Genomic DNA, 19875 nt, shown 5'->3' on the forward strand with positions numbered 1-19875 from the left:
CAGACAGTTACATTCGGAAAGCATCAAGACATTTGCATTTCCTGAACTATACAGAGTAACAGATCAGTGAAAACTAGGATAATTTAATGCAACTCAAAGGGAAGATGCATTTATATGAAAATTGTTGTGACTATTCAAACATTAATACCACAGATGAAACAAGGGAAACTTTGGCTTGTTTAAAAACAAAACAAAAAAGAGACACTTAACTGAGGTGTGCACTTACAGGTAAGTGGAGTAGACTGTACTTGTAAACCTGCAAGAATTGACATAGGTACATCCTCAGGATCTAATAACTGAATCATTCAGATAATGTACAGAAAGTACAAATTACTGAACATCAAGTAGTGCACATAGCAAACCTAATTCTGGAAGAATATGCACATTTTCAAAAGGAAACAATGAAAAATAAATTGAAATTAAAGTATAATGCAGCTTTAAACTAAGCTGGAATGAATTTATCCCCACTGAAACCAATTCTTCAGATTGAAATCTTGCCAAATAGAAATGTTAATTACTTCAAAATTGGTCTTTAACCAAATATGCTCATTTAAATGAAATATATTTTTCTCCAAAAATGGGGAATTCAGTCAAATTAATCCTGCTATCAGATGCTGCTGAGATCATTTATTTTTTAATTATTCATGCTGAATAATTTTAAACTGTCCATTTTTTACTCAATTTTTCACGTTGTCTACCTCTGTTAAAACACTCTCCTGGACTTAAATTTAATGGGTGCCAGTTGTTTTGGATATGTCATCCAAGTTTCTATAACAGCTTGCGTTTCATTTCATTCGACCAATCGGCGTTAAAATTTGGCATAATCTCAGATTAAACCCAAGTTCCAAGTTCAATTAGATCAAGGAAGAGAACATTTTCCCCATCTCAAGGATGGCATTAGCTGACATGGGATGGGCTCTTCCTTGAATACATGGCTGAATTAGCAAAGCCAGTCGAGAGTCAACTACAAAAGTTTAAATGTGATTAGACTGCACAACTTGCCATTTCTAAATGGAAGCACTCCTTGGAATTTTAACAATTGGAGGAAGTGGATTTTTGCCAGTCAGCTCAGGAACCCCCACATCTCTTCAGATTTGTAGAGCCTTTTTGTTAACATTCAGAGTATTACACTAAACCCTTTTGGGTCTAAAGTAAGTAACCCTTCATTTAGGTTTACCATGCCATAAGCTCTTTTAATACCATTGCAATTTAAAGCTTCCGTTTACTCTTTTACAAAGCAAATTATGTTGTGAGTAAATAACTTTTTTCCCATCGTATGCCATTTATAAACAAATATTCTTGTACAATCCCAGTGACTACATTCTGCTAATCCTGAGCTTTCTGCATCGTCTCTTGATGCTCAACTAATCTCATAACTAGTTCGTTAGATTACTTTCAATTCCTTGAGCTCAGTCTATTGCCTTATGAGGAAGTTTGTATATTTAAAGAAGAAATATGTCCATTGTGAAAACTATTCCTTCAATTTCTTTCACAAGCCTGTAAAATGAAATATATCTAGCTCCTTCAAATTCTGGACTTGAGTCTTATGTCCTCACAACAGGCATTAGTTGTCGTAGTTCAAATTATAAAGCAAGTAAACTAGGTGCAAAAATTGATCATTTAACTCCTTTGCTCTGAAATGAAACAGATGTTAAAACCTCCCTTTGCTGAAGTGCATGAGATCTATACAGCTCATTTGCTTTCTCCTAATTCTGTTAGAATCAGAACAAAGGTAGTCAAGTCAAGTCAATTTTATTTGTATAGCACATTTAAAAACAACCCACGTTGACCAAAGTGCTGTACATCTGATTAGGTACTAAGGAAAAAAATGAAACATACAGTAGCACGCAAACAGTTCACAGCGCCTCCTCAATGAGCCTCAAACGCTAGGGAGTAGAAATAGGTTTTGAGCCTGGACTTAAAGGAGTCGATGGAGGGGGCAGTTCTGATGGGGAGAGGGATGCTGTTCCACAGTCTAGGAGCTGCAACCGCAGGTAGGGCTAAAGCAGGCACTGGAGCTTTCCATTACATCAGCATTTGGAACGAATATATTTAAGACATAAATTACTCTTGTTTGCCACCTGCTGGGTCATTTGTAATCAAATTATTTTTCAAAAAGGAAAAACACACCATTTGCCCTCTTCATCGCTTGCTTCATTTGCATGGCTTTTAACAAGATTTAGATCCCTTTGATGAATACCAACATTACCCAATCTCTCATCATTTAAAAAATACTTCACTTTCCATTTCAACTATTAAATGGAAGACTTTACATTTCCACACAATGCCATATTCTTATAAATTCACTTAGCTTGTTCATGCCCACCAGAAACCTCTTTGCATCCTCCTCCATACTCACAATCAACATTAATACAGTTTCACCAGCAAAGCTGAAAATATGACATTTGGTCCCCTCAGCTAAAGGGTTGCTATCCAATGCCCTCCATAATGTTTGGGACAAAGACTCATCATTTATTTATTTGCCTCTGTACTCCACAATGAGATTTGTAATAGAAAAAAAATCACATGTGGTTAAAGTGCATTGTCAGATTTTATTAAAGACTGTTTTTATACATTTTGGTTTCACCATGTAGAAATTACAGCTGTGTTTACACATAGTCCCCCCCATTTCAGGGCACCATAATGCTTGGGACACATGGCTTCACAGGTGTTTTTAATTGGTTGGGCGTGTTTAAATGCCTCCTTAATGCAGGTATAAGAGAGCTCTCAGCAGCTAGTCTTTCCTCCAGTCTTTCTATCACCTTTGGAAACTTTTATTGCTGTTTATCAACATGAGGACGAACGTTGTGCCAATGAAAGTCAAAGAAGCCATTATGAGACTGAGAAACACGAATAAAAGTGTTAGAGACATCAGCCAAACCTTCGGCTTACCAAAATCAACTGTTTGGAACACCATTACGAATAACGAGAGCACTGGTGAGCTTACGAATCGCAAAGGGGCTGGCAGGCCAAGGAAGACCTCCACAGCCGATGACAGAAGAATTCTCTCTGTAATAAAGAAAAATCCCCAAACACCTGTCTTACAGATCAGAAACACTCTTCAGGAGTGAGGTGTGGATTTGTCAATGACCACTGTCCGCAGAAAACTTAATGAACAGAAATACAGAGGCTACACTGCAAGGTGCAAACCACTGGTTAGCTGCAAAAATAGGAATTCCGGGTTAGTTTGCCAAGAAGTACTTAAAAGAGCAACCACCTTTCTGGAAAAAGGTCTTGTGGACAGATAAGACGAAGATTAACTTATATCAAAGTGATGGCAAGAGCAAAGTATGGAGGAGAGAAGGAACTGCCCAAGATCCAAAGCATACCACCTCATCTGTGAAACACGGTGATGGGGATGTTACGGTCTGGCATGTATGGCTGCTGAAGGCACTGGCTCACTTATCTTCATTGATGATAGAACTGCTGATGGTAGCAGCATAATGAATTCTGAAGTGTATAGACACATCCTATCTGCTCAAGTTCAAACAAATGCCTCAAAACTCATTGACCGGCAGTTCATTCTACAGCAAGACAATGATCCCAAACATACTGCTAAAGCAACAAAGGAGTTTTTCAAAGCTAAAAAATGGTCAATTCTTGAGTGGCCAAGTCAATCACCCAATCTAAACACAATTGAGCATGACTTTTATATGCTGAAGAGAAAACTGAAGGGGACTAGCAAAACAGGCATAAGCTAAAGATGGCCGCAATACAAGTCTGGCAGAGCATCACCAGAGAAGACACCCAGCAACTGGTGATGTCCATGAATCGCAGACTTCAAGCAGTCATTGCAATGCAAAGGATGTGCAACAAAATACTAAACATGACTACTTTCATTTACATGACATTGCTGTGTCCCAAACATTATGGTGCCCTGAAATGGGGTGACTATGTATAAACACTGCTGTAATTTCTACATGGTGAAGCCAAAATGTATAAAAATGGCCTTTATTAAAATCTGACAATGTGCACTTTAAGTACATGTGATTTTTTTAAATTACAAATCTCAAATTGTGGAGTAGAGAAGCAAATAAATAAATGATGGGTCTTTGTCCCAAACATTATGGAGGGCACTGTAGCTTATTAACAGGTGGTGTTCACGAACCAATCTCTGTGATACCCTGCTAGCCATAGTCTGCCAAGTCAAGAAAGATTTATTCCCACTTGTATCTCTCCATCCATGTCGAAGATAGACACAAAATGCTGGAGTAACTCAGTGGGATAGGCACTATCTCTGGATAGAAGGAATGAATTTCCTACACATTTTGTCTGCTCCACTGCAAAATCTCCTCAAAGTATTCCTACCCATCTCAATTTATGTCAGTACATTATCTCCATACTGTGTGTTCTCACCTTGTTGACCAACCTCCCATATGGGATCTTATTGCAATATGCTATACTTATTTAGTAATTTATTCAAAGAAGCCAACGATCCAAATTCATAGAATTTACTGCTGTTGTGCCTACATTTCAAAACAAATCTTCTGCAGTGGGTACCCGACATAACCCTTGGGAGAGGGATCTACAGCACAGCAACTCAAACACTCCATATTCCCCTGGATTTCTGCACTATTACCCATGCGTCTACCAAAAATAGTGATTCTCTGATAACAGCAATGCAATCAGTACACACTATTAAGTTGCAAAGCAAATTCCAGCATTCACATATACAGAATTAAGCGCAGAAATGGCTGACCATAGTACAATACTTCTGCTACAACACTGTAGTTATTTCTCGGAGAAACCTGGCATTATAGAAAACCGGGTTCTAAAAACAATTGTGTCAATGGGGAAATAGGTGTTTTTTTTCTCCTTTTAAAAAAGGACTTGAAAATACAAGGCTGTTTGTGCAATGTTTAAAAGAGCATCATTTCACACAAGCGACTACTTGTCAATTTCAAAGGCCACCTATGGTGAAAATGACATTGAGTTTTTAAGCGACAACTAGACGGGCGTGGACCCGTTGGGTCCAAATGTCTCCTGCGGGCCCAGCAACCCTCCATGGAACTCTCCCCCAACTGACGACATTCACCCACTCTATCCGCCCTCAGCCCCACTTAAACCTCCCCCGGGGCGGCCAAGGGGGGAGAGGAAGCCACTCACTCCGGCCCCGGGCGGCCATCGCGACAGCCAGCAGCAGGAGAGCTCTCCTCATCCTCCCCTCATTGGCCGCCACTCCTGTCACTCGGGCAGGTCCCGCCCCCCTCCGAGCGGTAAAGGTCGGGAGAGCAGCAGTAGCAGCAGGGACGACTGTTGGCTGAAAGTAAGTAAGTGTGAATTGCAGGTAAAAGTCCGTTTAAAAAAAAGCGCCAAAGGGACGCTAGCAGTCATTCAGTGAAGCACATACCTCCCAGCTAGTCAGAGGAAGACAGGATAGTGTGGGGATTGGCTGATCAATTAAATTAAAAGTCTGGTAAATTGGTCAATTTAGTGACTGATATAAACAAGGTTTGCACAAGGGGTGCGGCCCTGTGGAGGGAAGTGCCCTGTGAGAAAAGTGCGAGTCTTCGGCGAGAAGGCTGAGGGGAGGTGGATACGCTTGTTTTTGAGCCTGATTTGTTTTTTGACATTATAGTAATGGCGGGCAAGTTGGTGCAGTGTGTTTCCTGCACGATGTGGGAAGGTAGGGACTCAGCTGAAGCTTCTGGGAGCTACACCTGCAAGAACTGTGTCCAGGTGCAGCTCCTGAATGGACGTGTGGCGGAGTTGGAAAAGCAGCTGGATGACCTCAGGGCCATCCGGGAATGTGAGAGTTTCCTGGACAGGACCTACTGTGAGGCTGTCACACCAAGGGTCCAGGTCGAGCGAAGGTGGGAGACCATTTCAAAGGGGAGTGAACGTGGCTGTGCCTATTGCAAACAGGTACACCCTCTTGTAGCTGTCGGGGCAGAAGACGCTTCCAGTCCGAGCGGCGGACAGGTTGGTGGCTCTAATCCAGGCAAGGAGACTCGACTGGGGAGACCGAAGTCAGGAAAAGCCATAGTAGTGGGTGACTCCATTGTCCGAGGAACCGACAGTAGATTCGGTGGCGGCAGGCGGGACTCGAGGATGGTCTGTTGCCTCCCTGGTGCCAGGGTTCAGGACATCACGGACCGGGTTCAGAACATCCCAGCGAGGGAAGGCGATCAACCGGAAGTAGTTGTGCATGTGGGCACGAACGATGTCGGGAGGAAGACGAAGGAGGTACTGCAACGCGAGTTTAGAGAGTTAGGAAGAAGACTGAGAAGTAGGACGTCGAGGGTGTTTATCTCAGGATTGCTACCTGTACCTCGTGCTAGTGAGGTCAGGAACAGAGAGATCGGGGTTATGAATGTATGGCTGAGGGGCTGGTGCAGGGAGCAGGGATTTAGATTTCTAGACCACTGGGATCTCTTCTGGGGTAGGGGTGACCTGTACAAAAGGGACGGGTTACACCTTAACAGCAGGGGGACCAAAATTCTGGCAGGCAGGTTTGCTAGTGCTACACATGTGGGTTTAAACTAAGTAGTGGGGAGGAGGGGTGACAAATTGGGAATATGAAGATGGAGTTAAAGGGGAAGCGAATACAGGAGAAATTGCAAAGGACTCTCGAATAAATGGGAAGGAAAGTTCTAGATGGGATAAGAAAGTAAGGTCAGGGCCAATGGTGATCGGTGTGAGAGGGGAGGTGAATACCGGTTAAAGTGTTGTATTTAAATGCGCAAAGTATAAAAAATAAAGTGGATGAGCTTGAGGCTCGGTTAGACATTGGCAAGTATGATGTTGTGGGAATTACAGAGACATGGCTCCAAGAGGACCAGGGCTGGGAACTGAATATTCAGGGGTACACAACATATAGAAAAGACAGACAGGTGGGCAGAGGGGGTGGGGTCGCTTTGTTGGTAAGGAATGATATTCACTCCCTTGCAAGGGGTGACATAGAATCAGGAGATGTAGAATCAGTATGGATAGAAATGAGGAATTGTAAGGGTAAAACTCACCTAATGGGAGTTATCTACAGGCCCCCAAACAGTAGCCTCGACATAGGGTGCAAGTTGAATCAAGAGCTAAAATTGGAATGTCGCAAATGTAATGCTACGGTGGTTATGGGAGATTTCAACATGCAGGTAGACTGGGAAAATCAGGTTGGTACTGGATCCCAGGAGTTTGTGGAGTTCCTCCGAGATGGATTCTTAGAACAGCTTGTACTGGAGCCTACCAGGGAGAAGGCAATTCTGGATTTAGTGTTGAGTAATGATAAGGGAACTCAAGGTAAAAGAGCCATTAGGAGGCAGTGATCATAATATGATAAGTTCTACTCTACAAATTGAGTTGTGGGAAAATCGGAAGTGTCAGCATTACAGTATAGCAAAGGGGATTACAGAGGCATGAGGCAGGAGCTGGCCAGATTTGACTGGAAGGAGGCCCTAGCAGGGAAGATGGTGGAACAGCAATGGCAGGTATTCCTGGGAATAATGCAGAAGTTGTAGGATCAATTTATCCCAAAGAGGAGAAAAGATTCTAAGGAGCATCCGTGGCTGACAAGGGAAGTCAAGGACAGCATAAAAATAAAATAGAAGTATAACATAGCAAAGAAGAGGGGGAAGAGGATTGGGACTCTTTTAAAGAGCAACAGAAGATAACTAAAAAGGTAATACGGGGAGAAAAGATGAGGTACGAGGGTAAGCTAGCCAATAATATAAAGGAGGATAGTAAAAGCTTTTTTTAGGTATGTGAAGAGGAAAAAAATAGTCAAGGCAAATGTGGGTCTCTTGAAGACAGAAGCAGGGGAATTTATTATGGGGAACAAGGAAATGGCAGACGAGTTGAACCGGTACTTTGGATCTGTCTTCACTAAGGAAGATACAAACAATCTCCCAGATGTTCTAGTGGCCAGAGATCCTAGGGTGACGGAGGAACTGAAGGAAATACACATTAGGCAGGAAATGGTGTTGGGTAGACTGATGGGACTGAAGGCTGATAAATCCCCAGGGCCTGGTCTTGCATCCCAGAGTACTTAAGGAGGTGGCTCTGGAAATCGTGGACGCATTGGTGATCATTTTCCAATGTTCTATAGATTCAGGATCAGTTCCTGTGGATTGTTGGTAGGTAATGTTATCCCACTCTTTAAGAAAAGAGGGAGAGAGAAAACGGGAAATTATAGACCAGTTAGTCTGACATCAGTGGTGGGGAAGATGCTGGAGTCAATTATAAAAGACGAAATTGCGGAGCATTTGGATAGCAGTAACAGGATCGTTCCAAGTCAGCATGGATTTACGAAGGAGAAATCATGTTTGACTAATCTTCTGGAATTTTTTGAGGATGTAACCAGGAAAATTGACAGGGGAGAGCCGGTGGATGTGGTGTACCTTGACTTTCAGAAAGCCTTCGACAAGGTCCCACATAGGAGATTAGTGCGCAAAATTAGAGCACATGGTATTGGGGGTAGGGTACTGATATGGATAGAAAATTGGTTGGCAGACAGAAAGCAAAGAGTGGGGATAAATGGGTTCCTTTCAGAAAGGCAGGCAGTGACTAGTAGGGTACAACAAGGCTCGGTGCTGGGACCGCAGCTATTTACAATATACATTAATGACTTGGATGAAGGGATTAAAAGTTGCAGATGATACAAAGCTGGGTGGCAGTGTGAACTGTGAGGAAGATGCTATGAGGTTGCAGGGTGACTTGGACAGATTGTGTGAGTGGGCGGATGCATGGCAGATGCAGTTTAATGTGGATAAGTGTGAGGTTATCCACTTTGGTGGTAAGAATAGGAAGGCAGAGTATTATCTGAATTGTGTCAAGTTAGGAAAAGGGGACGTACAACGAGATCTGGGTGTCCTAGTGCATTAGTCACTGAAAGGAAGCATGCAGGTACAGCAGGCAGTGAAGAAAGCCAATGGAATGTTGGCCTTCATAACAAGAGTTGAGTATAGGAGCAGAGGTCCTTCTGCAGTTGTACAGGGCCCTAGTGAGACCGCACCTGGAGTACTGTGTGCAGTTTTGGTCTCCAAATTTGAAGAAGGATATTCTTGCTATTGAGGGCGTGCAGCGTAGGTTTACTAGGTTAATTCCCGGAATGGTGGGACTGTCATATGTTGAAAGTGGAGCGGCTAGGCTTGTATACACTGGAATTTCGAAGGATGAGAGGGGATCTTAACGAAACATAAGATCATTAAGGGGTTGGACACGTTAGAGGCAGGAAACATGTTCCCAATGTTGGGGGAGTCCAGAACCAGTAGGCCTTATTCTAAATGGCCTACCCCAGTTTAAGAATAAGGGGTAGGCCATTTAGAACGGAGATGAGGAAAAACTTTTTCAGTCAGAGTTGTAAATCTGTGGAATTCTCTGCCTCGGAAGGCAGTGGAGGCCAATTCTCTGAATGCATTCAAGAGAACTAGATAGAGCTCTTAAGGATAGCAGAGTGAGGGGGTACGGGGAAAAGGCAGGAACGGGATACTGATTGAGAATGATCAGCCATGATCACATTGAATGGTGGTGCTGGCTCGAAGGACCGAATGGCTGCCTCCTGCACCTATTGTCTATTGTAACCCTCCCCCAAATGCGCACTCGCAGATCCGGCAGCCATCTTACGTAAGAATTAGGTCAACGGGCCACAACTGCACAGACGCGGACCCGTTGGGTTCCCATTGTGACATCGAACACGGAAGTATTACTGCGCAGGCGCGGCTGACGGGCAGGGTAAGTGGAAATGGGGTTTATTTAAGTTTAAAAAGTTATTTTTTTATTTTTAAAGGTGAATAACTTTTAAAATATAACATATAACATATATAACATATAACAACTACAGCATGGAAACAGGCCTGTCCGGCCCTACCAGTCCACGCCGACCATTCTCCCTGACCTAGTCTCATCTACCTGCACTCAGACCATAACCCTCCAATCCCCTCCTATCCATATACCTATCCAATTTACTCTTAAATAATAAAATCGAGCCAGCCTCCACCACTTCCACCGGAAGTCCATTCCATACAGCCACAACCCTCTGAGTAAAGAAATTCCCCCTCATGTTACCCCTAAACCTTTGTCCCTCAATTCTGAAGCTATGTCCCCTTGTTGGAATCTTCCCCACTCTCAAAGGGAAAAGCCTACCCACGTCAACTCTGTCCGTCCCTCTCAAAATTTTAAAAACCTCTATCAAGTCCCCCCTCAACCTTCTACGCTCCAAAGAATAAAGACCCAACCTGTTCAACCTCTCTCTGTAGCCTAAGTGCTGAAACCCAGGCAACATTCTAGTAAATCTCCGCTGTACCCTCTCCATTTTGTCGACATCCTTCCTATAATTTGGCGACCAGAACTGCACACCATACTCCAGATTCGGCCTCACCAATGCCCTGTACAATTTCAACATTACATCCCAACTTCTATACTCGATGCTCTGATTTATAAAGGCAAGCATACCAAACGCCTTCTTCACCACCCTATCCACATGAGATTCCACCTTCAGGGAACAATGCACAGTTATTCCCAGATCCCTCTGTTCCACTGCATTCCTCAATTCCCTACCATTTACCCTGTACGTCCTATTTTGATTTGTCCTACCAAAATGCAGCACCTCACACTTATCAGCATTAAACTCCATCTGCCATCTTTCAGCCCACCCTTCCAAAAGGCCCAAGTCTCTCTGTAGACTTTGAAAATCTACCTCACTATCAACTACTCCACCTATCTTAGTATCATCTGCATATTTACTAATCCAATTTGCCACACCATCATCCAGATCATTAATGTAAATGACAAACAACAGTGGACCCAACACAGATCCTTGGGGGCACTCCACTAGACACTGGCCTCCAACCTGACATACAATTGTCAACCGTTACCCTCTGGTATCTCCCATTCAGCCATTGTTGAATCCATCTTGCAACCTCACTATTAATACCCAACGATTTAACCTTCTTAATCAACCTTCCATGTGGAACCTTGTCAAATGCCTTACTGAAGTCCATATAGACAACATCCACAGCCTTGCCCTTATCAATTTCCCTGGTAACCTCTTCAAAAAATTCAAGAAGATTAGTCAAACATGACCTTCCAGGCACAAATCCATGTTGACTGTTTCTAATCAGGCCTTGATTATCCAAATAATTATATATATTGTCCCTAAGTATCTTTTCCATTAATTTTCCCACCACAGACGTCAAACTAATAGGTCTATAATTGCTAGGTTTACTTTTAGAACCTTTTTTAAACAACGGCACAACATGCGCAATGCGCCAATCTTCCGGCACCATCCCTGTTTCTAATGACGTTTGAAATATTTCCGTCATAGCCCCTGCTATTTCTGCACTAACTTCCCTCAATGTCCTAGGGAATATCCTATCAGGACCTGGAGACTTATCCACTTTTATATTCTTCAAAAGTGTCCGTACCTCCTCTTCTTTAATCCTCCTAATTTCCATCACTACTCTACTTGTTTCGCTTACCTCACATAATTCAATATCCTTCTCCTCGGTAAATACCGAAGAAAAGAAATTGTTTAATATCTCCCCCATTTCTTCCGGCTCAGCACATAGCTGTCCACTCTGACTCTCTAATGGACCAATTTTATCCCTCACTATCCTTTTGCTATTGACATATCTGTAGAACCCCTTGGGGTTTACTTTTACATTACTTGCCAAATATAGGAATCATTTGAACCGCAGGCCAATGGTGAGTACGGTGGGCCTAAAATTGTTGCCCTATCGTGTACCGTTTTGGCTGTATTTCGAAAACAAACAAAAGTACAAGATGAGAGTTTTAGTAATGTGATAATATAGATAGATGGTGCCCCATTACTGCGGGAAGATTACATGGATGCATTTTTATCCTAGACTTTTTGTTTGCAAGACCACCTTTTTCTGCATGTCAATTCCCAAAGTAACTTTTGAGTGATTGTCTAGTTCTCAATCACATTATGATCAATTCTGCCCGCCTGATACTAATAATGTTCACTAATGCTTCAACACGATGTATCCAATTTGGGTTGTGCAAACACATGCTTTGGTAAAAATATCTTGATTATAAAAACGAAAATGCATGTAATTAATAGTGGTTTTGAGGAATATTGATGTGCATGACACCATCTCCCTGCTTTTATTTTTTTACATCCCAGTCTAGGCAAATTTATAATAAAAACAGGTTTATAATAAATCTCACTGAAGTAGTACCAGACTATTTCCCAAGCATCCAGCTTCAATTTTTAAGAGTTGGCAAAATGGTGGGATCATCAGATTCAAATGTCAAAATGTAATTTGAAAACAAAAAATTGCTGCAGGGTGCAAGAAAGTAGCACTATGAGTCATTGGGTGGTCGGCAGATGCACAATACATAATCTTCTGCCTGGTCCATTGTATTATTTTAAAATCCAGAATGTTACATTCTGTAGCAGTGTCTTAAACATGCTGTTCAATGAGACTTAAACTATTGTGTATCATTTACCTTTATCTCAAGGGAGATTCATTGAGAGCTGGATAATTTCATGTCGACCACAGACTATTGATCACATAATAAATAGAAAGCAAAGGGTTTACTTATTTCTCGGTTGTTATTTCACTCTTGTTTGGGCTCATCAACAAAGATCACATTATTTTGTTCTAGGCCTGGGAAGGATTATTCCTTACCTTCACCAACCCGTACCCCACAGAATTGCTGACAAAAGCTAGCTTTAGAGCAAAGTGCAGAAGGGGAAAATAGCAGGAAATAGAAAAAAAATTGGCAGTTGAAAGATACAATAGCATATTGCTTAATGGACAATACAGTTAATTATACAATAGACAATAGGTGCAGGAGTAGGCCATTCGGCCCTTCGAGCCAGCACCGTCATTCAATGTGATCATGGCTAATCATTCTCAATCAGTACCCCGTTCCTGCCTTCTCCCCGTACCCCCTGACTCCGCTATCCTTAAGAGATCTATCTAGCTCTCTCTTGAATGCATTCAGAGAATTGGCCTCCACTGCCTTCCGAGGCAGAGAATTCCACAGATTCACAACTCTGAGTGAAAAGGTTTTTCCTCATCTCCGTTCTAAATGGCCTACCCCTTATTCTGTGGCCCCTGGTTCTGGACTCCCCCAACATTGGGAACATGTTTCCTGCCGCTAACGTGTCCAACCCCTTAATAATCTTATGTTTCAATAAGATCCCCTCTCATCCTTCTAAATTCCAGTGTATACAAGCCTAGTCGCTCCAGTCTTTCAACATACGACAATCCCGCCATATACATGTTAGAGTTTAACATTAATTTGGAATTTTTAAATTTTTAAAAGATGCGCCTTGTTTTTCAGACTCTGTGAATCTTCCCTGTGCAACTAATCTTATTTTATAAACTGCAAGTGCCAGGCATAAACTGAAACTGAGGAACCTGCAAGAACATAGCATTTAAAACATAATAGAATAGCGCCTGGTGCTTGAATTGGTACAATTGCTCTGCACAGTCACAATTATAAACTACTCTCACCACCACTGCATAAAGATAATAAGAAATGGCTGGAGTTGTCTTCTATGGGGAAAATATACCAAATGAGGTACAAAGCAACACAGTTTAAACTTCTAGTTCTATTTTCAGGGCTACTAAATTATATTTTTTGCTAGAACAGAGAAGCAACTCAGTTTTGGGTGAATAAAAAAACAGCAGCTGTTTTGGGGCGGACAAGCACTGGAGCGAAGGCTGGGGATGGAAATACCAGATATGGTTATGAGAAAATGTCTGAGAGAGAAGGAAGAGGAAGAGGAAGAGAAAAAAATCAGGTTCGGAAAAATACCAGGAACTCAAAACCATTGAGAAGAGACTACGACGTGACAGGATATGACAAAGGTCCTCAAGCTCACTGATCAACAAGTACCTATTCATAACAATCCCGCACTAATTCCACAAGCCCATTTACACTCCACAGATTCTTGCACACGTACATAAAGCTATTATATGGCCACTGAATCCACCCATCCGCAAGACTTTGCTTGAGCAAACTGGAGCCGTCAAAACAGCAAGCAAAAGGAGAAAAAACACCCACAACAAATCCACAAAAAGGAGAATTCCAGATTCATCACTCTCTCTTTCAAAATTAACTTTTAATAAATTAGCTTAATTATTTAATCCAATTGATTCTCTCTTTAGAGGATTTTCCTTATTCAGTTGATCTTTGACTGACTGCATTACCATCATTTAATATGTATGCAATTGACAGTTGTCAGAAAGTTTCCCTCCACCTGGTCTCTCAACTTCATTGCACAAACACTGCCAATTTTTTTAATAACCTTAGACATTTTTTTAAGAAAACAAATAATGTGATCCTTCCACCACCATTTGTGCCACTCTTCAATCTTTCATTCAAGCATATGAATTAGGAACAGGAATGGGCCACATGGCCTTTTAAGACTACTGCCATTTAATGAGGTCATGGCTTATCTGACTCCAACTCGGAATTACCATCTACCTGTTGTGAATTTACACCCACATTATAATCTAATCAGACAGTTTCCACTGCTCTTTGCGCTTGAAAGACTCATCCATCTGAGAGGAAAAGTTTGGCCTCGTTAAGTCCTGAATGGGCAAACCCCATATTATTGAACATTTGGATACTGTTGTGGTGGTGAGTGGGTGACCGCTCAGAGGAGAGGTCTGTAGCACCAGGTCAGGCTATGAGGCATAGAGGGGTAGGGTGAAGTCACCAGGGCTATAATGAAAGGAGACTCATTAATTAGGGAGTCAGACAGGATATTCTGCAGCAGAAAATGAGACTCCAGGATAATGTATGGTGCTCGGAATGTGTGGCTGAGAACCTGATGTACGAGTAGGGATACTGCCCTACAGCGGCAGAGACCCAGGTTCGATCCTGACTAAAGGTGCTTGTCTGTACAGTTTCTATGTTCTCCCCGTGACCTGCATGGGTTTTCTCTAAGATCTTCGGTTTCCTCCCACACACCAAAGACGTACAAGCTTGTAGGTTAATTGGCTTGGTATAAATGTAAATTGTCCTTAGGGTGGTGTTAATGTGTGGGGATCGTTGGTCGGCATGGACTCTGTGGGCCGACGGGCACTGTATCTCTAAACTAAACCACTAAAGTTGCACCTTATCAAGAGCCTTCTGGAAATTCAAATATCGTTCATGCACTCTCTAACCACGGCAGTTTGCTTCTTCAAAGAACTCCAATAAATTGGTATCATTGACATGATTTCTATCTCTCAAAACCATCCTGGGTACCTTGACTATCTGAAAAATGTTAAAAGCGAGCACTTTCTCAATGACAGATGTAAACTCAAACAGATTTCTGTCTCCCTTTCTGAATAAGGCAGTTAGATTTCACCTTATCTGTCATTATATGTTACCGATAAGAACTAAGGAAGTATACTTCCATTCTCTAAATAACCAAAGATACATCGAAATCAAGGATGACAAACAGCACCATCTGTACAAAATTTGACAATGCGTTGACCCCATGAAGGCCAGAAAGCTTAGCACTAGTCCTCACCATGATGCTTCACTGCCATTTTCACCTCAAACGTCATCCCCCAAATAATCGTTTTCTCCTTTTCCCAAACTTAATTTTCTATGTCAGTAAAAGATTGCAGGAAAAGAGCCCGTTGTATCCTTAAATTTCTCAGGGCCTTCTTTTTAATCGGTCAAGCTAATAGATGCCCTTGGCCAAATCTGGACCACCATCTCAAGTTTACGTGTCTCCAGTAGGGACAAATCACTTTCCATACAATTTTCACAGACAACTCATATTCTTCATGCAGTTTAATGCGCACAATTCATTATAACAACATAAAATTTCAAATTCCAAATATTAAAGCAGCATTAAACATTTAAATTATTTGCACAGGCAATTCCCAACCAAGTTGAAAACTTAATTGTTAAACCCAACATGATTGTTTTTTTTAAATAAATGCAGCTTTAAAGGGTGAAAAATATGAAGCCTGACTAATCAATTGACTATCAACATCAATACGATTTTCTATTTCAAAATTAGAGAATGCAAACACTCCAGCTGAATAGCTGTCCCTGAAACCACTGAAATAAGGCCTGCCATTTTCTCGTGGCTCAATGTAGCTATATTGCAGGGAGCAAATTTGACATACGATTTATTAACCATCTATTATTTTGAATTCAACAAAATATGTACTAAAAATTTATAGATTTATTGCCTACTTTGCATCATGAAATTCCAATGTGCAGCCGGGGTGGGTGGTATAAAATAAAGAATTTCAGCTGCAATCTTTCTTTCCCTGAATTCTGTTAGGACTATCATGGGAAGGTGTTGGCGTATTCAATGTGAAGCTACTTATGTTTGTGTGATGTCCAATAGCCTTTAATCCAACCTTAACAACTAGGCATCACTCTCCCTTTTCAGCACAGCAGCACATTGCAATTCTCTATCAGACTGAAAACAAATTGTTATGTATGTTTACTAAGCCCCTCGCCTCTTTCTGGATAGAGACATAGAAAAGCTCCTTCATTTATATGTATGCACCATCATAAACCTCACTGCAAGATTAATGATTTTAAATGCCAAACGGTTAGCTTTACTGACCTGTTACTGCAGAAAGCCAGGACAGACACAAGGATTACAACCAAAATAGAGCACTCAAGTATTTAAGGAACAGATATTTTTTTAAGAGTGCCCACCAAGGGAAATGATCAAATGGACATGAATAACATGAGTGTTAGAGAAATAGTATCTTACCTGGCAGTGGAATTGGCATGCTGGGTAATGGCACACGAAATGGCGGCACCATCACTGGAGGAAAGGCTGGGATTGCTGTAGCTGGTTGAGGCACTGAATGCGGTACAGGCGGGGGCATAGCCTGTTGCATGGATTGAGGTACAGACTGCTGTGTCGCACTGGTAGTCACGGACACAGAGACGGACGGCGTTGGGGTAGCCACTGAAGCAGGTGGAGGCTGATCGGGAGCTGCAGATACCAGTGGAAAAGTAAAGCTGGCACCGTCACTTGACACACTCCTCATACTTTTTCCAAACCCTTTTAATGCTGAATATGTTGGTGTGCTTAATCGCATATGATCTGTACCATTGCAAATGAAACAAAAGAGGCAGTTGAAAAAATATATCACACTAAACAAATTATGAAAGCCTAAACATCTATTATACAAGCAAAGTATTTTCTAAGAACGGCAATCATCTTTGAACATATGATTACTGCAGATATGAGCTTTCAGATTTTATTTCATAAAACCACCAAGATTGTGCTGCAGTGACCACGGCATGGATACTCCGTGGATACACGGCGTGGATACTCTGTGGATACACGGCGTGGATACTCTGTGGATACGCGGCGTGGATACTCCGTGGATACGCGGCGTGGATACTCTGTGGATACTCCGTGGATACACAGCGTGGATACACAGCGTGGATACTCTGTGGATACACGGCATGGATACTCCGTGGATACACGGCACGGATACTCCGTGGATACACGCCATGGATACTCCGTGGATACACGGCGTGGATACTCCGTTTCTGGAATGTATCTGAATGCAGTATCAATCCCAAGGAATAAAACTTAAGATGGCTGGTTAGAGGGACTGTTAAAAAAGCTGAAACTTTGCCTTCTTCCAGTAAATCATCAATACCTGATCATTCAATTGAAAGCTCAATGTTAGTGTACGGCTCTGAATCTATTAAACTATTAAGAATTTAAATCTTCAGATCTGAGAGTTAAGAGATTTCTGCAAGCCAACAATATTGAGAGGATTAGTTTAGAGAGAAAGCACGAGAACAGGCCCTTCTGCCCACCAAGTCTATCTACGCCGACCATCGATCACCTGCTCGGTCTACACGATCTCTCTTTATCACCTACGCTCTACACACAAGGGGAAATTTTGCATAGACCGCGGCACGGTAGTGCAGCGGTAGAGTTGCTGCTTTACAGCGAATGCAGCGCCGGAGACTCAGGTTCGATCCTGACTACGGGTGCTGCACTGTAAGGAGTTTGTACGTTCTCCCCGTGACCAGCGTGGGTTTTCTCCGAGATCTTCGGTTTCCTCCCACACTCCAAAGACGTACAGGTATGTAGGTTAATTGGCTGGGTAAATGTAAAAATTGTCCCTAGTGGGTGTAGGATAGTGTTAATGTATGGGGATCACTGGGCGGCACGGACTTGGTGGGCCGAAAAGACCTGTTTCCGGCTGTATATATATGATATGATATGATAACCTGCAAAACCATCTTTGAGATGCAAGAGAAAACCAGAGCACCTGGAGGAAACCCACACAGTCAAGGGCAAACGTGCAAACTCCACACAGACAGCACTCAAAAGTCAGGATTGAATCCGGGTCTCAGGTGCTGTGAAGCAGCAGATCTACCAGCTGCGCCACTGTGCCCCCTATACATCAACAATATTGGGCCAATAGCAGCTACCACCCTAAACCATCGCTCAACACACCACTGGCATAGTGTGGCTGCAGTGCATACCACCTGTAAAAATACTACTCTGGTTACATGCCCAGATCACAATGATTGCATTTTCTGTACCTGCAACACCTACAACCAAGGTCATGGCCAGCAGGTCTTTAGCAATGGTGCCTGCAGGTTCTCTACATTCACACACCATTATTTCTTGGGAATATATTGCCGCTCCTTGATTGTTACTGGCAATAAATGCTAAAACTTCATCCAACAGTATCCTAAGGGGTCAAAGAACAGAGCTGCTGACTGTCACATTCTGAAAGGCAATTAGGGACAGGTAATAAAGATTTCTCAGTGCCTACACAGTCATAGTCGCACAGCACACGATATCCTTGCTATTCCTATGCCCAACTACAGCAATCGCATTTGCCAGCATTTGGGCAATCCTTCTATGATTTGCCGATTTAAGTGTCTGTTTAAATGTAATAACTTTATTTGATTCACCTCTCTGTGCAAAAAAAGCTTCCCCTCAAATTCACTTTTTTAAAAAAATCCTCATCTTAAACCTACATTTCCTTATTTTTGATAGCCCATCACCCTTCAGGCTTGTTCGTTCCAGGGAAAACAAGCCCAGCCTATCCTATCTCTCTCCATAACTGAAGTCCTCCAATCCAGGCAATATCCTGTCAATGTCCTCTGCTCTCTCCCTAGCACAACATCCTTCCTATAGCATGCCAACCAGATCTACATACAATACTGCAAGTGTAGTCTAGCCAATGTTTTGCGGGCTGGTTACACCAGTATTTTGCATGCTGATCCATCTGATCTAAAAGTGAAAGAAAACAATACAGAGCCAGATCAGACCAGCTACAATCTCACTGAATGGTTTAGTTTAGCTAAACATGAAAACAGGCTCTTCGCTCCACCAGGTCCACGCCGAGCATTGATCACCCATTCACATACGTTCTATGTTAAGCCATTTTAACATCCACTTCCAACACATTAGAGGCAATTTTAGAGGCCAATTAACCTACAGACCCACATGTCTTTGGGGTGGGTGAAGAAACCAGAGCACCAGGAGCAAACAAAGACAATCACAGGGAGAATGTGCAAACTCCACACAGACACCATCCAAGGGCAGGGTCGAACCCAGGTCTCTGGTGCAGCAGCTCTTATAACTGCGCTACAGATTCAATGAAGTGTGTGTCCTATACTCTGATATTCTTACAAGTAGACAATAGACAATAGGTGCAGGAGTAGGCCATTCAGCCCTTCGAGCCAGCACCGCATTTATAGAATGAAGTAGTTTATAGAATGAAGCTATTCATCTCACACATTAATTACCACCAAAAAACATGTCCACAATAATTTCACAATACACAGAGTTCAAACATGTAATTGACTGAAAATCAAAAAATCCACCTTTTAAAAAAAAAAGTGAAAATGCCTTAAAATGTATGACACAATTACCATACAAGGTAAATTGGTGGGAATCATGTTCAAAAAAAAATTATTATATTTTTACATTAGCACGTAATCAATTATAGT

At 42.1% G+C, this 19875-nt stretch overlaps 1 protein-coding gene across 4 annotated transcripts in view; it reads right to left on the reverse strand.

Moving 5' to 3' along the window:
- The window catches only part of LOC144600246 (transcription elongation regulator 1-like), an 80686-nt gene that overhangs the window by 38187 nt on the left and 22624 nt on the right, over positions 1-19875 (reverse strand). For 2 of the 4 annotated variants that reach the window (XM_078411804.1, XM_078411802.1), the window contains exons 5-6: positions 16646-16984; positions 227-256 (exon numbers count right to left, since the gene is read on the reverse strand). In XM_078411804.1, coding sequence (XP_078267930.1) covers positions 227-256; positions 16646-16984 — 369 coding nt within the window. The remainder of the gene's footprint in view (positions 1-226; positions 257-16645; positions 16985-19875) is intronic. The other 2 variants (XM_078411805.1, XM_078411803.1) reach the window with 1 other exon arrangement.

This window comes from Rhinoraja longicauda, chromosome 14, assembly GCF_053455715.1.
Source record: "Rhinoraja longicauda isolate Sanriku21f chromosome 14, sRhiLon1.1, whole genome shotgun sequence".
Taxonomy (NCBI): domain Eukaryota; kingdom Metazoa; phylum Chordata; class Chondrichthyes; order Rajiformes; family Arhynchobatidae; genus Rhinoraja; species Rhinoraja longicauda.